This window comes from Pseudoliparis swirei, chromosome 18, assembly GCF_029220125.1.
Source record: "Pseudoliparis swirei isolate HS2019 ecotype Mariana Trench chromosome 18, NWPU_hadal_v1, whole genome shotgun sequence".
NCBI classification, from domain to species: domain Eukaryota; kingdom Metazoa; phylum Chordata; class Actinopteri; order Perciformes; family Liparidae; genus Pseudoliparis; species Pseudoliparis swirei.
In genome coordinates this window covers 12,221,320-12,240,453 of record NC_079405.1, presented here as the reverse complement: position 1 = coordinate 12,240,453, position 19,134 = coordinate 12,221,320, and the positions used below count along the sequence as shown (strand labels likewise).

At 40.2% G+C, this 19,134-nt stretch overlaps 2 protein-coding genes across 5 annotated transcripts; one reads left to right on the top strand and one right to left on the bottom strand.

Moving 5' to 3' along the window:
• Positions 1 to 37: 37 nt before the first annotated feature.
• Positions 38 to 16,394, bottom strand: h6pd (hexose-6-phosphate dehydrogenase (glucose 1-dehydrogenase)). Of its 3 annotated transcripts, none has more exons than XM_056436591.1 (5): positions 16,379 to 16,394; positions 2,850 to 3,516; positions 2,651 to 2,768; positions 1,604 to 1,873; positions 38 to 1,516 (listed from the first exon to the last, which is right to left on the bottom strand). In XM_056436591.1, exons 2-5 carry the CDS (start codon positions 3,489 to 3,491, stop codon positions 171 to 173), a joined length of 2,376 nt encoding a protein of 791 aa, XP_056292566.1. In that variant the 5' UTR covers positions 3,492 to 3,516; positions 16,379 to 16,394; the 3' UTR covers positions 38 to 170. The 3 variants fall into 3 exon arrangements, with proteins under 3 accessions (XP_056292566.1, XP_056292564.1, XP_056292565.1); XM_056436589.1 differs by lacking the exon at positions 16,379 to 16,394 and adding an exon at positions 4,601 to 5,194; XM_056436590.1 differs by lacking the exon at positions 16,379 to 16,394 and adding an exon at positions 4,637 to 5,194.
• Positions 9,120 to 13,358, top strand: LOC130207863 (uncharacterized). 2 transcript variants are annotated; one of them, XM_056436594.1, is made up of 6 exons: positions 9,120 to 9,647; positions 10,953 to 11,081; positions 11,160 to 11,353; positions 12,198 to 12,345; positions 12,537 to 12,741; positions 12,904 to 13,358. In XM_056436594.1, the coding sequence occupies exons 1-6, from the start codon at positions 9,429 to 9,431 to the stop codon at positions 13,209 to 13,211; spliced, it is 1,203 nt and encodes a 400-aa protein (XP_056292569.1). In that variant the 5' UTR covers positions 9,120 to 9,428; the 3' UTR covers positions 13,212 to 13,358. The 2 variants fall into 2 exon arrangements, with proteins under 2 accessions (XP_056292569.1, XP_056292570.1); XM_056436595.1 differs by having other exon boundaries at positions 9,122 to 9,647; positions 10,953 to 11,069.
• Positions 16,395 to 19,134: the final 2,740 nt, after the last annotated feature.

Below are 19,134 nucleotides of genomic sequence, written 5' to 3'. Positions count from 1 at the left end.
GTGTGTGTGTGTGTGTGTGTGTGTGTGTGTGTGAGAGGTGTGTGTGTGTGTGGGGGGGGAAGAGAAGCTTTGGAGAGAGGCTTGAAGGTAATTATGATTAATAAGCTAAAACATGTAAACCCACCAATCCCGCTGCCTCATAAACAATTGGTCTAATTGGAATGTAATTCCTAACCTAAAAGTGCGTCATAGTCTATGTACCAAACCAGTCTGCCGGCAACAGGCTTCACCCCGGTGACCGGCCACTTGTCCGGGTTGTCCTTCACGCGGCTCAGCTGGGTGATCAGCTCGTGTTTGCCTTTGCCCATCGCCAAAAGAGCCACCTGACGAGCTCGGTTGATGGCACTGAACGTGAGGCTCATGCGTTGGTGAGGCTTGACGGGGCTCTCGGTGAGGGCGACCAGACTCTCCCCGAGTCCGTCCACTTTACTGCCGGGGAACAGAGAGGCTGTGTGGCTGTCGTATCCAACTCCCAGCAGCACAAAGTGGAGGCGGGAGCCGTTCACCAACTTGCTGATCTCTTTCTCATACAGCAGCGCTCCGCCATCCTCCTCCACGCACAGCCGCTGGTTGAGCTGCACTGGCATGGGGTGGATGTTGTAATAGGGTATCCTCACATGTTGCAGGAGATGTTCATGCAGGCCGTGGAAGTTAGAGTCCAGTTCGGTCAGAGGCACGCATCGCTCGTCCACCATCCACACGTGGGTGTAGCTCCAGGGGAAGGAGAAGTGGTGCAGGGACAACCTGTGGAACAGAGCGAGGGGGGTGGACCCGCCAGAGAAGGCAAGATGGAAGACACCGCCCTCACGCACAGCGGCCTCCGCTGCTTCCTCAATGTCCACAGCCAGCCGCTCCACCAGCTCCTCCGCCCAGGCCGACACCATGTCGGTGCTACGGAAATGCCCTTGCATGACTTGGAAACTGTTTGCTGACGTGCCGCCCATCTGATCGGGGCTGATGACCACCACCTCGCTGTTGAAGCCGATGTCTTTACCGTTCACACGGATGTCCAGCAGGTCTCTGTTGTCGGCTCCCCCGGGATAAATGCGGGGGTACGAGTGAGCGAGGCTATCGAGGAGTGGTGTCCATAAGCCCCAGGAAGCCAGCAGGTGTTCAGCACTAATGAAACTATTTTTACGCCCAGCTAAAATGTGAGAAATAAGTTCTGAATAAGCTTCCTTCTGCTCTGTTGGAGTTTGCACATAATAATCCGAAATAGGTAAACCTAGAATATTAACATCTGTATGCTTCGTCACTTCCTTCCATTCAGCGTCCATCGAAACTGGCTTGAATAAATTCTTACTCACGAGAATAGCTGGATATTGAAGGCTGCCATGACCAAAGTAGAACACTATTTGTTTGGGCTTGCAGTGGACGCCATTGGGGTTCTGAAGACAAAAGATGTCGTTCTTGAAAAGTATGCGTGCGTATCCCACCCGTTCGTCCAACATCTTCCCTGAGATCAAAAGAATCGGCACACCTTCATACTGGGCATCATCGAGGTGAGCCAATACGGCTGAAAGACAAAAACAGGACCACTTATTCAAAGAGCCATCTTCGTTGTACAGCAAACATCACGACGATTACAAAGAAAAGCTGTCACCTGCAAATGTTGGCGTGAGACTGGCATGATCTTTGGTCTTGTTCATCTCCTGCTGGACTGTTGTTTGGTACGCTTGGTACTGGCCAACCACAGCTTGGCTCTTTCTCAAAGGCAGCATGGACCTGAAGACGTGCAGCTTGTTCTGGAGGACTTCTTCACTGCTGCTCAGATTCATGGGAACCCTCATCGTCAACAGGGTCATGACCTCCGTCACGTGGTTCTGGAGCATGTCTCTGATCACCCCGTACTGGTCGTAGAAGGGAATGCGACCTTGAGGACAAAACAAAGAGAGAACACACAATTATATTGAAGGAATTGCTGCTACTGTTTCATATCTCAAAAGACTTAATTACAACATTATTTATTAATTAATTATTTTAAATGTATTTAACCAGGAAATGCCTCATTGAGATTAAAAAACTCCTTTACAAGAGTGTCCTGGCCAAGACAGCAGCAGCAGCACACGACACAGAATTTCAGACAATACAACATAAAACAGACAATATTTTAAAAAAGATTTATTTTTTTAGATCACAGCACAAATAAAACCAAAACTAAGACTCAAGTCATCAATTCAATTCAATTCAGTTTCAATTCAATTCATCATCATAACCCAGTTCACACAGGTGCACATACCTCAGTCAAATAAAACATCTACAACTAGAACGGGCACTCGGTAGAGCGCATACCTTCGCATATCACAAGATTGGGCATTGCATTATGAACATTTTGGCATTAGTTGCATGCCAATTGGATATAAATTGACCTCGCTATGGTAAAAAGAAGATTTTGACCTTTTCATGACCTTGACCTTTGACCCGATCGATCCCAAAATCTAATCAAATGGTCCCCGGATAATAACCAATCATCCCACCAAATTTCATGCGATTCGGTTTAATACTTTTTTAGTTATGCGAGTAACACGCATACAAATAAATAAATAAATACACGGCGATCAAAACATTACCTTCCGCATTTTCAATGCGAAGGTAACCAGATGAACCGACACCTCCAACCTACCTCCAATTAATGCAAGTGTGTAATTACCTTTAACATCAAGGCTCTCTTTCAAGATGACCTCCACCCTCTCGATGTGGTGCTTGTTCCAGATGGGATCCAGAAACTTCTTGTTCTCTTTTCTGAATGGAAGTATCTTTGCAACAACCTTTTCACAGAACAACATAGCATGAGTTCAAACATCGCAATCACAGACTCACAGGTGACACACACTGTACGCTGTCCTTACCTGCTTCCCCATGTAGTGGTCAATTCTGTACATCTCTTCATCCTTCAAGGAGCTACCGAGCTGAGCGGCAAGTACCTGAGCACTCCTTAAGTCTTGTCCGAAAGGTTTCTCAAGCACGACTCTCAGCCACGCCCCGCCCGTCGGCCGACAACTATTATTTATCTTATCAGCAACACCTGCATAAGCAAAGGCGGGTAGTGAGAGGTAGAATAGCCGGCCTGCCTCTGTTATTCCCTCTTGTTGAAGCTCTCGCTCAATGTGCTTGGCCAGATCCTGGTAGTCCTCTTGGGTCTTCAGCTGCCGATACTGTGCGAGCCGCAGGAACTGCTCTTTCAGCAGAGCACAGCGCTCCTGGGACACCTCCCGGGAGCAGGACACCGCCTTGAGGATCTCGAAGAGGACCGGCGTGGTCGCGTCTACAGGCGACAGTCCTCCGCCGTAGAAGGAAAAGGTCTTTCCACTTCCGGCCTGGTTGACGTACAGCTCGAAGAAGCCCTGCCACAGGTACTTCTTTGCCAGGTCACCCGTGCCTCCCACTACGACCACGGACACATGGCCGGTTCTCTGGGCCTCGGCTCTCTCCTCGCCACTGCCCCCCTGGGCACACAGAGGGACCAGGAGCAGGAGCACAGTCCCAAACATGCTCGGGTCCTAACCGTTCAAGCTCCTGTAAGAACACAGCCATGACGGACGTTACATGGAGGCAAATATCGAGCAACCTAGACATCACATAATATCTGATGATTATTTTCATTAAATCTATAAAATGTCAGAAAATAGTGAAAGGTGCCCATTCGAATCTCCGGGAGCCCGATGTGTCGTTTGTCTGACAAAACCCAAAGTTGACGATTACATGATGTGACCAAGAAAAGCAGTAATCCATCACAATCAAGAGGCTTATATATATTTTGTTTTAAATAACATTTGTGCTAACCACTACTCTCTTGATCAACTCATCGAATGATGCTCTAAAGCAGGGGTTGGGAACCTATGGCTCGCGAGCCATATATGGCTCTTCCCGTGACGGCATATGGCTCCCAGACAATTTTGAGTTATAAAAAAAAAATCTTCGCCCGCCACCCTGTAATTTTCTCTATCGCGCCAGATTAAAGCAGAAGTAATTTAAGGTCCTTTTCTTAAAGACGTCTGTGTTCTTTTATTAAACTAAACGTCTGTTATTGATCATCTCTACACAACAGCATGTCATTCTGTCTCTACGTGTCGTGTTAACACTTCTCGGCTCTTCGCGCGCGGCAGAGCTCCGATGCCGGCGCTCTGCCCACATCGGGGCGGAGCAAAGAAAAAGTCACCTGCACCCCCCCGTAGCATCATGCAGCACCAGAAGTCGCATTAAAAGCAAGGCATATTTAATTTAGCATACGTTAAAAATACTAACTGGCTCTCAATGAAATATATTTATAAATATTTGGCTTTTATGGCTCTCCCAGTCAAAAAGGTTCCTGACCCCTGCTGTAAAGGTTTGAGATGAAAAGCAATTTGAACATGAAAGTTGCCCCCTCTGACTTATGAATGCCACATTGCATAAAAGTGAGATACAAATTCACATTTTTACAAACATGCACTTCTATTGTAATGCCAACTGGCCATAAACATATCACAGTTTAACTTCACACTACAAAAGTCTCATCAACTTAAAAAAGCCATATTTAAACATCTAAGACTCAATAAATACATCATTTGAACACTATGAATGGAGAGCAAATTAACCATGAAAATACACTGGGACTTACTCAAATCTCCAGACAAATAGAGAAACAATAAATTACTTAGCACTCTCTCTCTCTCTCTCCCTCGGTCTTCTCCTGCTCGTTTGAAGTCGCCTGAGAGCAGTTGATGTGGTGCAGATAAAAAGTTGTGAGCGTAATGATCAGTGGATCCAACAATACTGGTGGAGCGAGGGAGTAGACTGTGCACTTTGCTCCCGGGCATTGAGCTCGCTGTACAACCCCTCAGCTGTTGACAGAGTGCTGGGAATGTCAACGGGACTGTTCGAAACAAACATTAGAATAATTTAGCGAGAAAGAAAGGCTGCATAAATATATAAACAATACACACTTTAAAACTTAAAAAAGGCATGTACACGACAAAAGGCATGTAAACGGACATGTCTTCTTGTTCTTAAACGAGGGAGCACCAGACCTTTAGGGATAAACACTTGTTTACTCGATGTGTACATTTGGCAGAGTCCCCATTTAAACCATTTCTTGAAATGTTGGTCAAAACTGATCAGGGGAAAGATGCAGCTGCAATAAGTCCTTCAATTGTGGAAGCTTGATTCCCATCAGAAACAATGAGGGAAAAGTTCAGTTGGGATAAACATATATATATATATTCATGCTAAAGTCACAATGTTGACTTATAATATATAGTTATATATTTACATTTGGTCTTGGATTTCCATATTCAATTCAGTCAACACATGGAGCATAGCTTCTAAAAATGAAAGGAAATGAGATCAGGTAGTCACATATCCAAAAAGCTCATAGGAATCTCTTTAGGGCACTTATTAAACTCTACATACCGCAATGTGCAACACAAAGAGACATCAACACACGTTTAAAATCCACAGGGTCCCGGTGTAGATAATACGTCTTCATCATTTTGTCAGATAAAAAACAGACCCCAAATGTGAGACATCTAAGTCTTTGTCCGTACACATGCTGCATTCATTCGGCCGCTATGTAGCATGATGGAGCTCCTGAAGCCGAGGCCTCGCTGTGAGAGACCTCCTTCATGACAGAACCTTCTATTTGACTCTATTTGAAATGGTGCACGTTGAACAGGATACCGACATTACGAAGCTCATTTTATGACTGAATGCAACATCTGGAACCCCTGCGTTTGCCCAGTAGCAATGCAAACAGCGAAGGCCACCTCACTGCTTCAACAACAGCTGACATGAAGGTGTGATCTACTTTGAAAACGACTACTGCGATCCAAATATAAGTGTTTTTCTTCACAACTTGTTTTTTATATGAGGATTAACAGCGTATGCTGCGTTGACTTCAAAATTTGAAATTTGAGCTACACACTTGGTTTTCAATGCTCTCTTGCTCTTTTTAAACCACACACCACATGTATATAGTCTTAACCTTTTCTCTATTAGCTTCAATATTATAACCTTTCTGCTCATTACCACGCAGGAATCAATTAGGTGACGTATCATCTGAAAAGACACCATCTTCATTCAGCTTTGCATTTCTGTGCAACTCGTCCAACAACCCATGATTCCACCACATACATGAGCCACATTCACTCTGTCATCCATCACATTTGCCAAACAGAATGAGCAATAAGGGAATCTGTCCTTCTCTGGAAGTTGTTATCACACAGTCTTGTGTTCTCAGAATTCTATTTTGGTGAATTTCTCTAAAGAAGTGCCCTATTGACTACTGAAGAAAGCACTGCAGAGATATGGCTGCCTCCGCTCGACATCTTTGTGGCCACATTTGTGACCGCCAAGTGTTCTGCGGTATATAACATGAGTCTTGTATATGTAAACTATTCACTTATTATCATAAGGAAATAGGGAGCCGATTCAACAGCCCTGCTTAGTGATTTATAGTTAAGTCATAAGCCTGAAGTAACCGACAATCTTTAGCCGACAATCTATTTCATTTGGAAAACTGTTTAGCAAAACGATGTGCAGTATTATCCTCAGGAATAGCTGCTGAATGACAAATGCATTCAAAAGATACTTCCTGTCACAAGGTGAAGATTAAAAGAACTTAATTTGGCTGTCAAAGTATCCATCATCAGCACCGTGTCCACCTCTGTGCCTTTATGCAAATTAAGCTGAAATAAAATCAAACCTCAATAGTCCGTTAAACTCAACACCTAAATAACATGGTGAAGACATGCAAATGTAGCCAATGTTAAAATTGATAACACGGAAAAACAGAGCGGATAGCTTCCTGTAGATTGAGTTCGTTATTAATATTGTATTCATGGTTATTATGCACAGGTCACAGACATAAACCGCTGATTCATGATAACCACAAGCCAAAACTCTATGAAATAAGGAGGTCATTGAACATCGAAGGAACGTCTTATACTGTTCAGCATTTTCATTTGGGTCACAAAGTGTGTCTCTAATTTCTTTTACATATTTTATAACATTTATATATTTGATTCCACGTGAACATACCATTTTGTTTTGGCCAGCTCTTTTTAAAATATTGATTACTTGTAAAAGAGACGACCGGAATGTTTATGTGCCTGCATAGAGTACAAACTCTATTCAAACTTGAAGCCAAAAAAGTGTTGCTCCATTTCCCCGAACAGATCAAACCACCGCCCTACAGCCCCTCCTCCCCACTTCCCCTCTGTTTGCACATACACGTGGAGGCTCTGCCATATTATCCCAAACCAGCAGGAAGTGGAAGTGGGTTATAAACCCACCAACAGTTAGTCTGTGGCTCAATCCCAATGTCCACACTGACAGACTTTGAGGCATACTCCTGCAAAGTCTGTGAGGACTTTGGGGCGCCCCTTTTTCAAATCCTCCACTGCTTAAAGGCTCTTCCACACTCATGTTGAGCCATTTACGCACACTGTCTGTAAGCCTGCAGACTTTGCCTTATGGATCTACCGACCATTCTTAGCGTTGTGATGTTACACACAGAGTACCCACAGAGAGATGCTGGTGGTGTAAATCATTTTTTGGGGTGTATTTTTTTTAGACATATTGTGCATTTTTTTATATTTCATATTGCTTTACCTGTATGTATAAATTCTGCTGTAGCAACAACAAAAAAGTCCCCTGCGATTAATAGAGTAACTATCTATCTAAATAAAGAGTAAGGCATATTCAATTTACACAGAACGATTCACTGTAAGGATTTAGGATGGTACGTAAAAACACATGAAATCAAAGGAACCCAAGCGGAGGCTATATTACACACCTGGTTTATTCACCAACCATTTCTTAAAATGTTGTTTCGAAAAATAAGAGTCAGTAGATTATTTGAAATTACTGCAAGAGACTGCAAGACGTTCAAATCAGACAGTACAAAATGTAAAATATACAATGACAATTGGACATAACATGTTTTGGTGTCATCTAGGAGAAATGCTGTCCCATTGGTATTTACACCATTTCAAGCCCTCACAGCCTCTCACTCTCAACCATTTACCAGGTGACGTCAGTAAATCCCCCAATGTTCAGGGATTTAGGCCTTAGGGGGGACACGGACAAGCTCCATAGAAATGGTTCCATGCGATAACCTGAACAAACAGTTCGTCAAAAACTGCTCAAACTATGATGGCATTTCATATTGTCACACAGCCAGATATTAATTTATAGATTAATTTGTATTTAGGATTAAATATTCCCAATTCTCAACATAGTAGAGATGTGTTTATCGATTGTTAAGTGTTGTGTCTTTACATACAACATACATGCATCATTTATTACACTTATTAGCAGCTCTAACCCAAATATCTGTGTAATAATTTAGAACATTAATTCAACTGTGCACTAAATGCCTGTATTTACACCTTACATTTAAACTAATATTCTTGTTTATTTATACCATTATTGCAAAATACACACTTAATCATTTGTTCCGTTTTATATATTGTAACGTACATAATGAACATATTTCCTTTTCATATGCATTGTTGTTATATTATAATGGACATATTTTACGTACTTATTCCCAATTACTATTTTATTATAATTTCTCTAATAGTATCTACATGTATATTCTAGAATGGGAGCAACTGTAACATAACCCAATTTGCCCCAGGATTTTAAAAAAGTATATATACATGCGATATTATTTAACAATTTTTTTTGGAGCTTGCGACTGTAATAATGTATTTACAATTTAAGTAAGATTGCTTTGATGTGACCGCGACTACACACGGAGTTGTGAGTGAGAGGGATTACGGGTCCGTGTACGTAATGTTATTTCGTTTTTTCGTTTCATTCCAAATACGGAATACGGAAATCACGTGGTTTTTTCGTTTTCCGTTTGAAAACCAAAAACGGAAAAACGGAATACCACCCCCGTATTTCGTTTCTGCTGTCTGAAACCAAAAACGACAGAACGGAAGTGCTTAAAATGAAGTCAAAATAAAAGCCAGTGATACATATTCGTATTGACCTTAGAAGAATATTAATTAATCAATATAAAGAATAAATAATTAAACCGGGATATTTTAACGATGCAAACACATAGCAGGGTAACGTTAGAAGAATATTATTTAGTCAATATAAAGAATAAATAATTAAACCTGGATATATGTTAGCAACAGTGGTGACGACGGGAAGTTTAATATTCATGTACACAGCAAGAATCACCTTCTCACTTAATGTGTGTGTGTGTGTGTGTGTGTGTGTGTGTTTTGAAACATATGGTTGGAGGGAGCAAGAAAGACTGTCCCACATTTACAAAGAAACAAATGGTGCAACATAACAGGAGGGTTAAATGTAGTTGACACTACAAAGGGTTGCATTTTGGGTAACTGAGTTTATTCTGTGTTTATCTCCCGCAGTAGACGTGTTTAGGTTCGCCACTGCTATATACACCCTTTTGCACTGAAGCCCGCAAGATGGACTCCAGCCTGTTACCTTACTTAGATATTGTACAACAAATGATGCATAGTGGCTGTAGTGATGTGGACATAAAAAACCACTTGATATTTGAATGTGGCTTGCGTAGAGGAACGTCCGTGGCCAATATTCGGAAGTTTTGTAAAGACCACGGGTTAAAAAGACAGCGAGTGACGGACCAACAACTTGAAGCTGCAGTCTCCAATGCAATAACACAGGTAGGGTGCAGTTAATTTATTTGCGCGAAAAAATGCATACAACGAAACTATAAGTGTGTGTAAGGTTAGTATGTTATACTTTAACCCTCCTGTTATGTTCGTTTCTTACATACAGCCGTCATGCTCCCGGGTCAGTTTGACCCAAAAGTGGTCAGAAACAAAAACATCCTAATAACTATAGTTTGTACCTCATCACCAACACCATTACTAACAATCCAATCAGTTTTTAGTGGAATTGAGTTATTCACCCCTCCATAGATTTAATGAAAAATACATGTTCAAACAATTTTTTAGGTACATTGAAAAAATCTAAATCTAAATTAAATTGCATTAGTTTACTATAACATGTATATTCTCCTTTTATTACCATTTAGTAGAACAATTTCATGGGGTGATGTAGATAAATAGAGATGAGACACCTGTGTTCAGGGTCATAATGACCCGCCCACTAAAAATCAAGCCAAATGAGTCATAAAGGATTTGTATTGAAAGTAAACTTTAGTTATGTTCATTTATAGTGTTGATATGCATACATTATGTTATAAAAGATGACCAAAGGCCAGCACATAGTCATCCTCTTGGTGCAGTCGTATGGATCTGCAGAAATGTCACTCTTGCCTGTCTTCAAAACTTGAGAGCCCTGAACAGGGTGTGTGTCACTCTCAGTCACCCAGTCTATTAGAAGTACTAGAGCACCATATTTATTAGGAGAGACATGAAAGAAAGCCTTACTTTAGTGTCCCATGTCCAATAAAGGTGTATTTAGGGAAAATGAGAAACATTTGTAAAGTGTGGTTCTTGTGGGGTGATGGGCACACAGGCAGGATATAGATGGTTCATACAAACAGATGGTAAGAAAGACTGTCCCACATTTACAAAGAAGGGGACTCCATAATAGCTATTGTATTTAGTAGTTATATAGTTATTGTAACACGGTCCGAAAACTGTGCAGCTCCACGCAGCTCCAGCCGCAAATACCTGCCGTAAAGTGTGATCCATGTGACGTCATTCTGTAACTTGCTTGTATTTATTACAATAACAAATGATAACGACATCTTTTAACATTAAAGTTAGACACAGATCTGATTAAAGGTCAACATCTGAATCCAACTAAATAATGTAGCCTACTGCTAATTAAATTTGTCTCTTACAACTACGAGTAAAACATGTTTAAACTGCAACTAGTTTTCATAATCATCTATAATTCAAAACACTTAACAATTAATTGTAATTTAATTGGAGTTGAAGTTGACATTTCATGGCTTAACATTACAATGCAACATGTATTCCTTTCTTTATCTTCAGGGTGGTCCTACCTATGGCAGGAAAATGATGACTGGGAGTCTTGCAGCTGCAGGTGTCTTTGCATCAGAGGGTCGTGTTGGAGCTGTTTTGCGCAACATTCACCCACCTTACCATAAGGCACGATGCCAGGTTTTTTTTTTCTTCTCAAATTAGAATATGTTGTGCTATTCAATAAGGGCATGATGTTCTTTTTTGTCTGTGTTTAAGGGAGCAAGGAACCTCAACCCTCTTCCTTACCATGCAGCCTATGTGGGTCACAAAATCCACATGGACCAAAATGAGAAGATTGTCATGTTTGGCGTGACTCATGTGCTGGCAATAGATGGCTTCTCCAGCAAAATTGTTGGACAAGCTACTATGCCTGTAAAGAACAACCTCACCATCTACAATGACGTTTACAGGTAATTGAAAAGACTGTTGTCCTTGTACCTAAACATTACAAATCATCCCCATTTTATGAGGTGTTTTAACAGGGTGTCTGTGGGTCCTTAACCCTTGTGTTGCCTTAGGTCATTTGACCCGAATCAATACACCTCCCCGCCTTAGGATTAATTTAACCCCATTCAATGTTTAATGTCGGTGTTCTTTCGGTAGTCAACAAACAAACATAAAGTGCCTCACACTTAAACTTGGAAAACAATATTAATTCTAATAATTTTCTGGAGGTTTTAATTGCTGGCGTCAAATTGAATCAAAGGGTAAAATATGTTAGTAAATATAAAGGTAACAGGAGGGTGAAACATTGAATCGGGTCAAAATGACCCAGGAGGTGTAATATTGATTCGGGTCTAAATGACCCTAAGGCAACACAAGGGTTAAAACAAAAAAATGCATTTAAAATTAAATATCTTACAATTTCTTGAATACCATTTTGTCAGCTCTGAAAAATGCACTTGATTAGGAAGAGACATTTTCGAAACTGGATTTCAATTCAATATGGCTTGTTAATGTATGAAAAGAAAATGCTCAATTTAAGTGGGATTAGTCGATGTGAAAACCTTCATAATATATATTTTTTAATTTGGATTTGAATCAACGTATTAAATTACATTCATATTGGTCTAAAAAGGTCTTAAATTGAACTTATTGAAAACTACAGAAACCCTCTTTAAGCAGCAAGTTAAAACTCAACTCACCTCATCAGTACCTGATAACACAAGACCTACTACACATTTTGTAAATGTATCTGACACCATTAGCCTTACCCTCCATACTGCTGTCTGCCAATGTTATGTTTTCTTGCAGGAGTGCAGTAATGGAATATGGGATGTGGGACCAGGTCAGAGTGGATCATGGAAAGGACTTCTACCTCACTCTTTTCATGCAGGAGAAGTTGGCCAGCCACCGCCACAACACTGAAAGGCCACCATATCTCCAAACACCATCGACAAAGGTGATCAACATACAATGGTTTTGCTGATTATAAAGTTAATCAACATGTAATTAAATAACTATTTCACACTTTCATTAATTATTCAGAATGGTTAACTGAAGATATTGAAATGTGTGAAAGTAAGTTAGTCTGGGGGGGCGGGGAAATATTTGTTTATCAAGAATCTGAAAATGTCTATTTTGCAATGACAGAATCACAGAAACGAGAGAATCTGGCCAGAAATCAACAACCGGGTTAACTACCCGTTGAAAGCTGCATTGGTCCAACTGGTGGATCAGGAGGAGCTGGACATGGAGGACCAGATGACTCGGTTCTGTGTGTCATCTTTGACATGCCAGTTGGCCCAGATCGGTGTTAACCGAACTGTGCAAGCATGGAATGCACACAGGATTCCTGGTATGTCTTCGGGTTGGTCTTTCAAGCCTTTTTTAATGTGAATAATTATTTTCTAAATGTTTTACTATTGAATGTTTCTTAAACATGTTTTATCAAATACTAGAAGGAGCATGTTGCAATACATGGCATGGTTGTGACAGCCACATTGAATTATTATTACAGGGAGGGGGATACCAAATTACTTGGCCAGAGATGGATGCCCAAATAAACTGTCGACAGACCTTTTGCCAAATGCATCTGTGGCTGCAGACTGGTACGACCAGGAAGTGGGCTCACTGACACGAGTGTCAGACTTTGGCACCAACCCATTTCCAAGTTCACAGGACCAGGAAGCTGCAGTGAGGGAATTTGCTCTGCAGTGCCCTGATACGAGTGTACTGCTGGACAATGCAGTGAATAATCTGCCACAACCGTTCAAAGATGGACTCAAAGGCCTCATCGACATCTCAAGGAGAAGTTGTCAACGCTGATGTTTTTTTGTGTGTCTAAGTTGTTATTGTCTGTGCTTTTTAATTAATTGGTTCAACTGACGGGATGTTTTTTTCTTTTCTTCAAATGTTGGGGGTTTAAAGGGAGAAATATGTTCTTTTTGAATAAACACTTATGTCTTTAAAGTCTGGCACGAATTTCATTTTTAATCTGTAATGGGAAAGGCTGGACCTGTAACACCAACTATTGATAGTGACACGGTGTGTTGACCCCCTGCCAGTGTGAGTAAGGCACTGGAAGATGGCTTGTTCAGTGACCTCTGACCTAGGTAACAAACGTACACCCCAAAATATACACACACAAGACGGTTGCAGCCGGTTTAGGGCGGTGAAGCCATGATAACTTCATACATTAGCCACCATTGTATCACTTGTTTCAGGCTCATAAGTCGGTCTCCCAGACAGCCGGGTATCACAGATTTGGACCCAGTGTGAAGATTTCCCACTGGAGGAGGACCCCTATGTGGTTAGGAACCTCGCTTGTTTATGAAGGGCAGTTTAAGGACCCTGACACCCTCAGTTTGGATGTCAATCTGACACCTATTGCTTCACTAAGAACACAGCTGATGTCTGAGCACTACAATCACACAGCAGGAACAAACATCAATGATAAACAATCTGAGCCAACCTATAAATCACATAATACTAAACACCATTTTGACCTGAGCTTGTAGCAGGTATAAAGCTTCAGTGAAGCTCAGTCAGGACGGTTCATACATCTGACATTCACTTTTCATTTGGAACAGCTCTTGGAAGGCAACACTTTGATGATGTAAATCATGCGAGCAGATTAACTGCAGATGGAAGAATCAGAGGAATTGAGATCCAGCAATACAATTCAAATACAAGAATGTAATCCTAATGCAATGCTACCACTAATTCTGAAGGCTTCCTCTTTTAGGGGAGTATAGTTAACTTGTGCTTGACATAAAGAATTAGAAAATACCAAAGATTGTCTTTCTTTACGAATCTAGAAGTGTGCAGATGTCATTGGATCAGATGTGAGCTGCTGCTCTGAGCTAAACAAGGCCGACCTGTTGCTCTGAGCTAAACCTGTTGCTATTAGCTAAACAAGGTCATGACTTGCTGCTCTGAGCTAAACAAGGCCACGACCTGTTGCTCTGAGCTAAACTTCTTGCTATTAGCTAAACAAGGTCATGACCTGCTGCTCTGAGCTAAACAAGGTCATGACCTGTTGCTATTAGCTAAACAAGGCCATGACCTGTTGCTCTATAAGCTACACAAGGCTCTGAGCTGAATATGGCTTATCTAAATGTACATGCAGAGATATAGCCATACGGCTAAACACAGGCAACAATGCCTAACAATCACGACTGTAAACTATGTGAGACATGTTAGAGATGTGAGGAGCTGTGCTCTCCATGTTTCACTCTGATACAATAACTCATGTAGTCAGCTCCTCAAAACATGTTCACACACAACACAGAGCTCCATCCTTCTGGAGACCAGAGGACTACATGATGATGATGTGATGTAGTCAGAGGAGTAAAGACACTGACAGCAGAGTCACAACAGAACAGGTTATATGTTTATGATGATTTAGTTTATTTCGATCAGCAAAATATACAACAATCATAATTCAACAAAAGAAGAAAGTGGCTGACCGAAAGGGTCGAGGATGAAGCTAACGAGCTTATAAGTGCCCTAACCTATGATTTCTCAAAAAACTTATTTCAAAGAATCATATATATATATATATATATATACACACATACATACGTATACATATACATACATATACACACACACACATATATACATATAAACACACACTATACATACACACACATATAAACATAAAGCGAAAACAAAACAAAAACGTGTCCCCATTAACCGTTGATGTAATGATGATGTAGTAATGAAGGTTACAGGTGAAGCACAGGTGGTGCTGTGACTGGGTGCCTGAACGCTGCTTAATAAGAAAACTCAACTGTCTCTTTATTTTTCAATTGTCAATATGTATTGCCTCGTGGTCATCATATCCTCACTCTTCCATGTTTAGTTCCAAAATGACCCAAATAAAACAAGTAAATACATGATGTATACAACTATGCTGGAAATTAACCATGAACATAAATATCAGAGGAAATAAACGGCATTAAATACATATGTATCAATAACAGGTATACTGCCATCTAGCGGTATAAAGGTGAACCGTTTACTCTGCGGTGGAAATATAGTCTCTGCACAGAAACATTACTTTGATTAATCTATATTAGGAACTGTGTTGCATCAAACAATGCAACGATTAAGTGAGAAGGTGATTCTTGCTGTGTAGGCTACATGAATATTAAACTTTCCGTCGTCACCACTGTCGCTAACATATCCAGGTTTAATTCTTTATTCTTTATATTGACTAATTAATATTCTTCTAACGTTACCCTGCTATGTGTTTGCATCGTTAAAATATCCCCGTTTAATTATTTATTCTTTATATTGATTAATTAATATTCTTCTAAGGTTAATACGAATATGTATCACTGGCTTTTATTTTGACTTCATTTTAAGCACTTCCGTTCTGTCGTTTTTGGTTTCAGACGGCAGAAACGAAATACGGAGGTGGTATTCCGTTTTTCCGTTTTTGGTTTTCAAACGGAAAACGAAAAAACCACGTGATTTCCGTATTCCGTATTTGGAATGAAACGAAAAAACGAAATAACATTACGTACACGGACCATTACGACCCCCCATGACTCCCATTGACACGCGTTGAGGTGAACCCCGTATCCATGAGAGTTTACCACGTTTCTGTCGCTTTACGACGGGTCGAAAAACAAGAGGTCGGGAATTAAAGTAACTAGTAACGTTAGAAACCGAAAGCACGTTCCGACCCGCTCTTTCCCTGGTGAACGTGGCGTTACGTTAGCGTCGTCACGTCAGGGTGAAATCCAGAGCATATATTACTTAAACGTTACACACCGACCGGATGTAGGTCGACATGTATCCAACGATTACACCTGCTAGCTGTCAAACTTCACTTCCGTTACGTTGCAAACAGAGAATGCTCCGCTATCATTTTCCTTAAATGTGCGACAGTAGTTCCACCAAAACTACAGGTGACACTCAGTTTTTCGAGAAGCACTTAAAACATCAGCTGACAGACTGTAAACAGTGAATTGGATACGAACCTCCCGGTGGCTGCATGGGAGATGGACCAACATCAGAAACGCTTCCTGCACCAGTCACGTGACACGGTCCCGCTGCGTATACGTTATGCCGCAGGCTGTAGGTAGACGTTATGGATTTGTATAATAGAAAACAATGGCGGGCTTTTAAATGGATGCATTTATGTTATTAAATCAAAGGACTGGAAAAAGAGTGATTTCCGTCAACTTCAGCTGCATAAAATAGTGCTTCTCTCATCAAAAAAGAATGAATCACCAGCGTAACTGTAGAGCAAGGTTCAGAGGAGGGAATCTCACAAATCTAAATTAGAAAATGATCGGTCTTAAACATTATTATACAAAGGGAAATATATGTAATAAAAGAAAGAAAAAAAGGCGGTGTTTCTGGACAGAAGATGCTGTGGACATAATTGCCAATAAAACACCGTAGGCCTACTAGTGGTTATGCAGGTGAAAACACTGGCTTAAGTCTATCCCTAGATTGATCATTTAATGTATTGTAGATATTAGATCAATGATCTATTGATAGTAACATTGGACATTATATGGATTTAAAGGGACGGGCCAAAGGTATGGAAGGGGCCCAACATACACGAGGCCTCTCAACGAGTCCCCTCGCCTTTTCATCCTGCATGTGTTTCTGTGCAAAGTTTTAAAGTAGCCTGTAGTTCTAATTGCAGCGTAATTCAATTCAAGCAATATTAGAGCATGTACAATTAAAACATTTAAGAGTAATAGTAAAGATTTCTTTTAGGGATGGAGTCCAAATGCTCTCTTTACATCTTAAAAACGTTTAAGAGTATTAGATTATGAAACGTCATTACTCTTATGTATATCAACTTGTCCCTGGCTGCTGTCACTTGGGGGCAGCTGCACACACCAGTGTATTATCCACACAAGAGGGACCTCTGGTGGTGTCTGATTGGTATAGCTGCTTTCTACTTGAGTCATTGACTTTTAAAGTCTGAAGCTCATCAATCAAATCAAATGCCATGAGCTGTAAATGCTTCATCTCCAACTGATAACTAACAGCTGTCCTCTGCGATATCAACAAGATGGCCCGTAGACGTTCTACACCGAATGACTCCAATTTATAAAAAATATAAACAAATCTGAATGACGCAAACTGCTGACTTTGATAGATAGATAGATATAGATAGATAGATATATACTTTATTAATCCCCAAGGGGAAATTTGTCATGACAGTAGTAAGAAACAGGGATGAAAGATATAGAAGTATACAAGTAAAATAAAAGTAAAAGTGTGGATAAACATTGAGCTCCTGTTTGTTCTCCATTGTGCAGCTGTCTCATGTCATCCCTCCCTGAATCCAGACCTACCTCAAACTAAGCAGGTGCCCTTTTGGCCAAATAATGATCCGATTGTTGTTGACCACACTGCCAGTCACCCTTTCTGGTCCTCCCTTTTCCTCTTCTGAACAGTTGTGGTTGTTACAGCACAGACCTTGGCTTAGAAGCTGCATGATCCAATCCAATGCACATAATGTATATGGTAGCAGCTGAATTGAGACATTACCTTTACTTTTTAGAAAGGTTTGTATTGTTTAACTTTGAACCACCACAAATTCGGAGTTATTGTGTTGTGTTTCTATCCCATGTGCACAGTATGTTGTAAAATCAATTTGACATGCAGTTCCATAGCTATTCTGGAGCATTCAATAATATTTGAATTATATCTATATCTATCTTAACACACACAAACGCACGCACGCACGTACACACACACACACACACACACACACACACACACACGCACGCACGCACAAATGCAGGTATACTGTATAGTTAAGAGCTTTTTGTGAGCATGTGGAACTCCACAACAAGTTTTACCAGTTCGGGGATATGATCTGTTGACTTCCCAACACACATTCTGTGTCCTATTGAGAATCTCAGCTCTATTAATGATAACAAAGCTGAAATACTGCAATCAGAGAATTATTAAATAGAATATTAATATATCCATCTCTCTCTCGATTCAATTTAATTTAATTCAGTTAAATTTAATGTGACTTTAAAGTTTAAAAAACAATATGGCCACTGATTTAAAACACAAAAATAGACACAATATGTTTAGCATGAAAAGGCATTTTTCAAGCCTTTTTCTAATTTTTTTAAATATTGACTTTATATTGTTTTCAAAATTGTTCAAAATGTATAGTTTTCAAAAAGGATCTTTTTCAAAAGGGGTATTTTAAAAAAGGTATTAAAAAATGCATATAACATTATAACAATAAAATACACATTTTTAAAAAGTAAATTAAAAAGACTTTATAATTCTCATATTTTTTAAATTAATGAATAAAAACTAAAAGTCATTTTCCCTAATAATTCAATATATTTTGTTCAGCCCAAATTCACAAATAAAAAATATAGCAACAAAACAACCTTATTAATTTATTTTGTCAAAATAAATAAATGTAAAAAAATGCATTCCCAAACTGTAATACTACTTTTGACCAATAGAATTAAGAGAGTGATTAAACAGCGATGCACAATTCCAGAACAACTGACACCATGAGGACTGCAGGACTTTTTTTTGGGGTGCATTCATAAATAGTCACACAGATTTTTGTTTTGAAAATGCCTTTCATTTGGACTTTCTATTAAAACTGCATAGGGCGTGTCTAGACACTGTTTTGAAGCTTGTGCGAAGGGTCTGCTGGTGGGGACCTCATTTTTGGTCCCCAAGGTTGACACCAGTACCCATGGATTTGTGTGCACTCAAGTAAAAGTCCCCA

Excerpts from the sequence above, each read along its gene's own strand:
- h6pd (XM_056436591.1), bottom strand. The coding sequence starts at position 3,491 with ATGTTTGGGACTGTGCTCCTGCTCCTGGTCCCTCTGTGTGCCCAGGGG. Across the intron at positions 1,874-2,650 it reads AGAGAGCCTTGATGTTAAAG|GTCGCATTCCCTTCTACGAC; the intron begins GTAATTACACAC and ends TTTGTCCTCAAG. Across the intron at positions 1,517-1,603 it reads TCTCACGCCAACATTTGCAG|CCGTATTGGCTCACCTCGAT; the intron begins GTGACAGCTTTT and ends TTTGTCTTTCAG.
- LOC130207863 (XM_056436594.1), top strand. The coding sequence starts at position 9,429 with ATGGACTCCAGCCTGTTACCTTACTTAGATATTGTACAACAAATGATG. Across the intron at positions 12,346-12,536 it reads TCCAAACACCATCGACAAAG|AATCACAGAAACGAGAGAAT; the intron begins GTGATCAACATA and ends TTGCAATGACAG. Across the intron at positions 12,742-12,903 it reads GAATGCACACAGGATTCCTG|GGAGGGGGATACCAAATTAC; the intron begins GTATGTCTTCGG and ends TTATTATTACAG.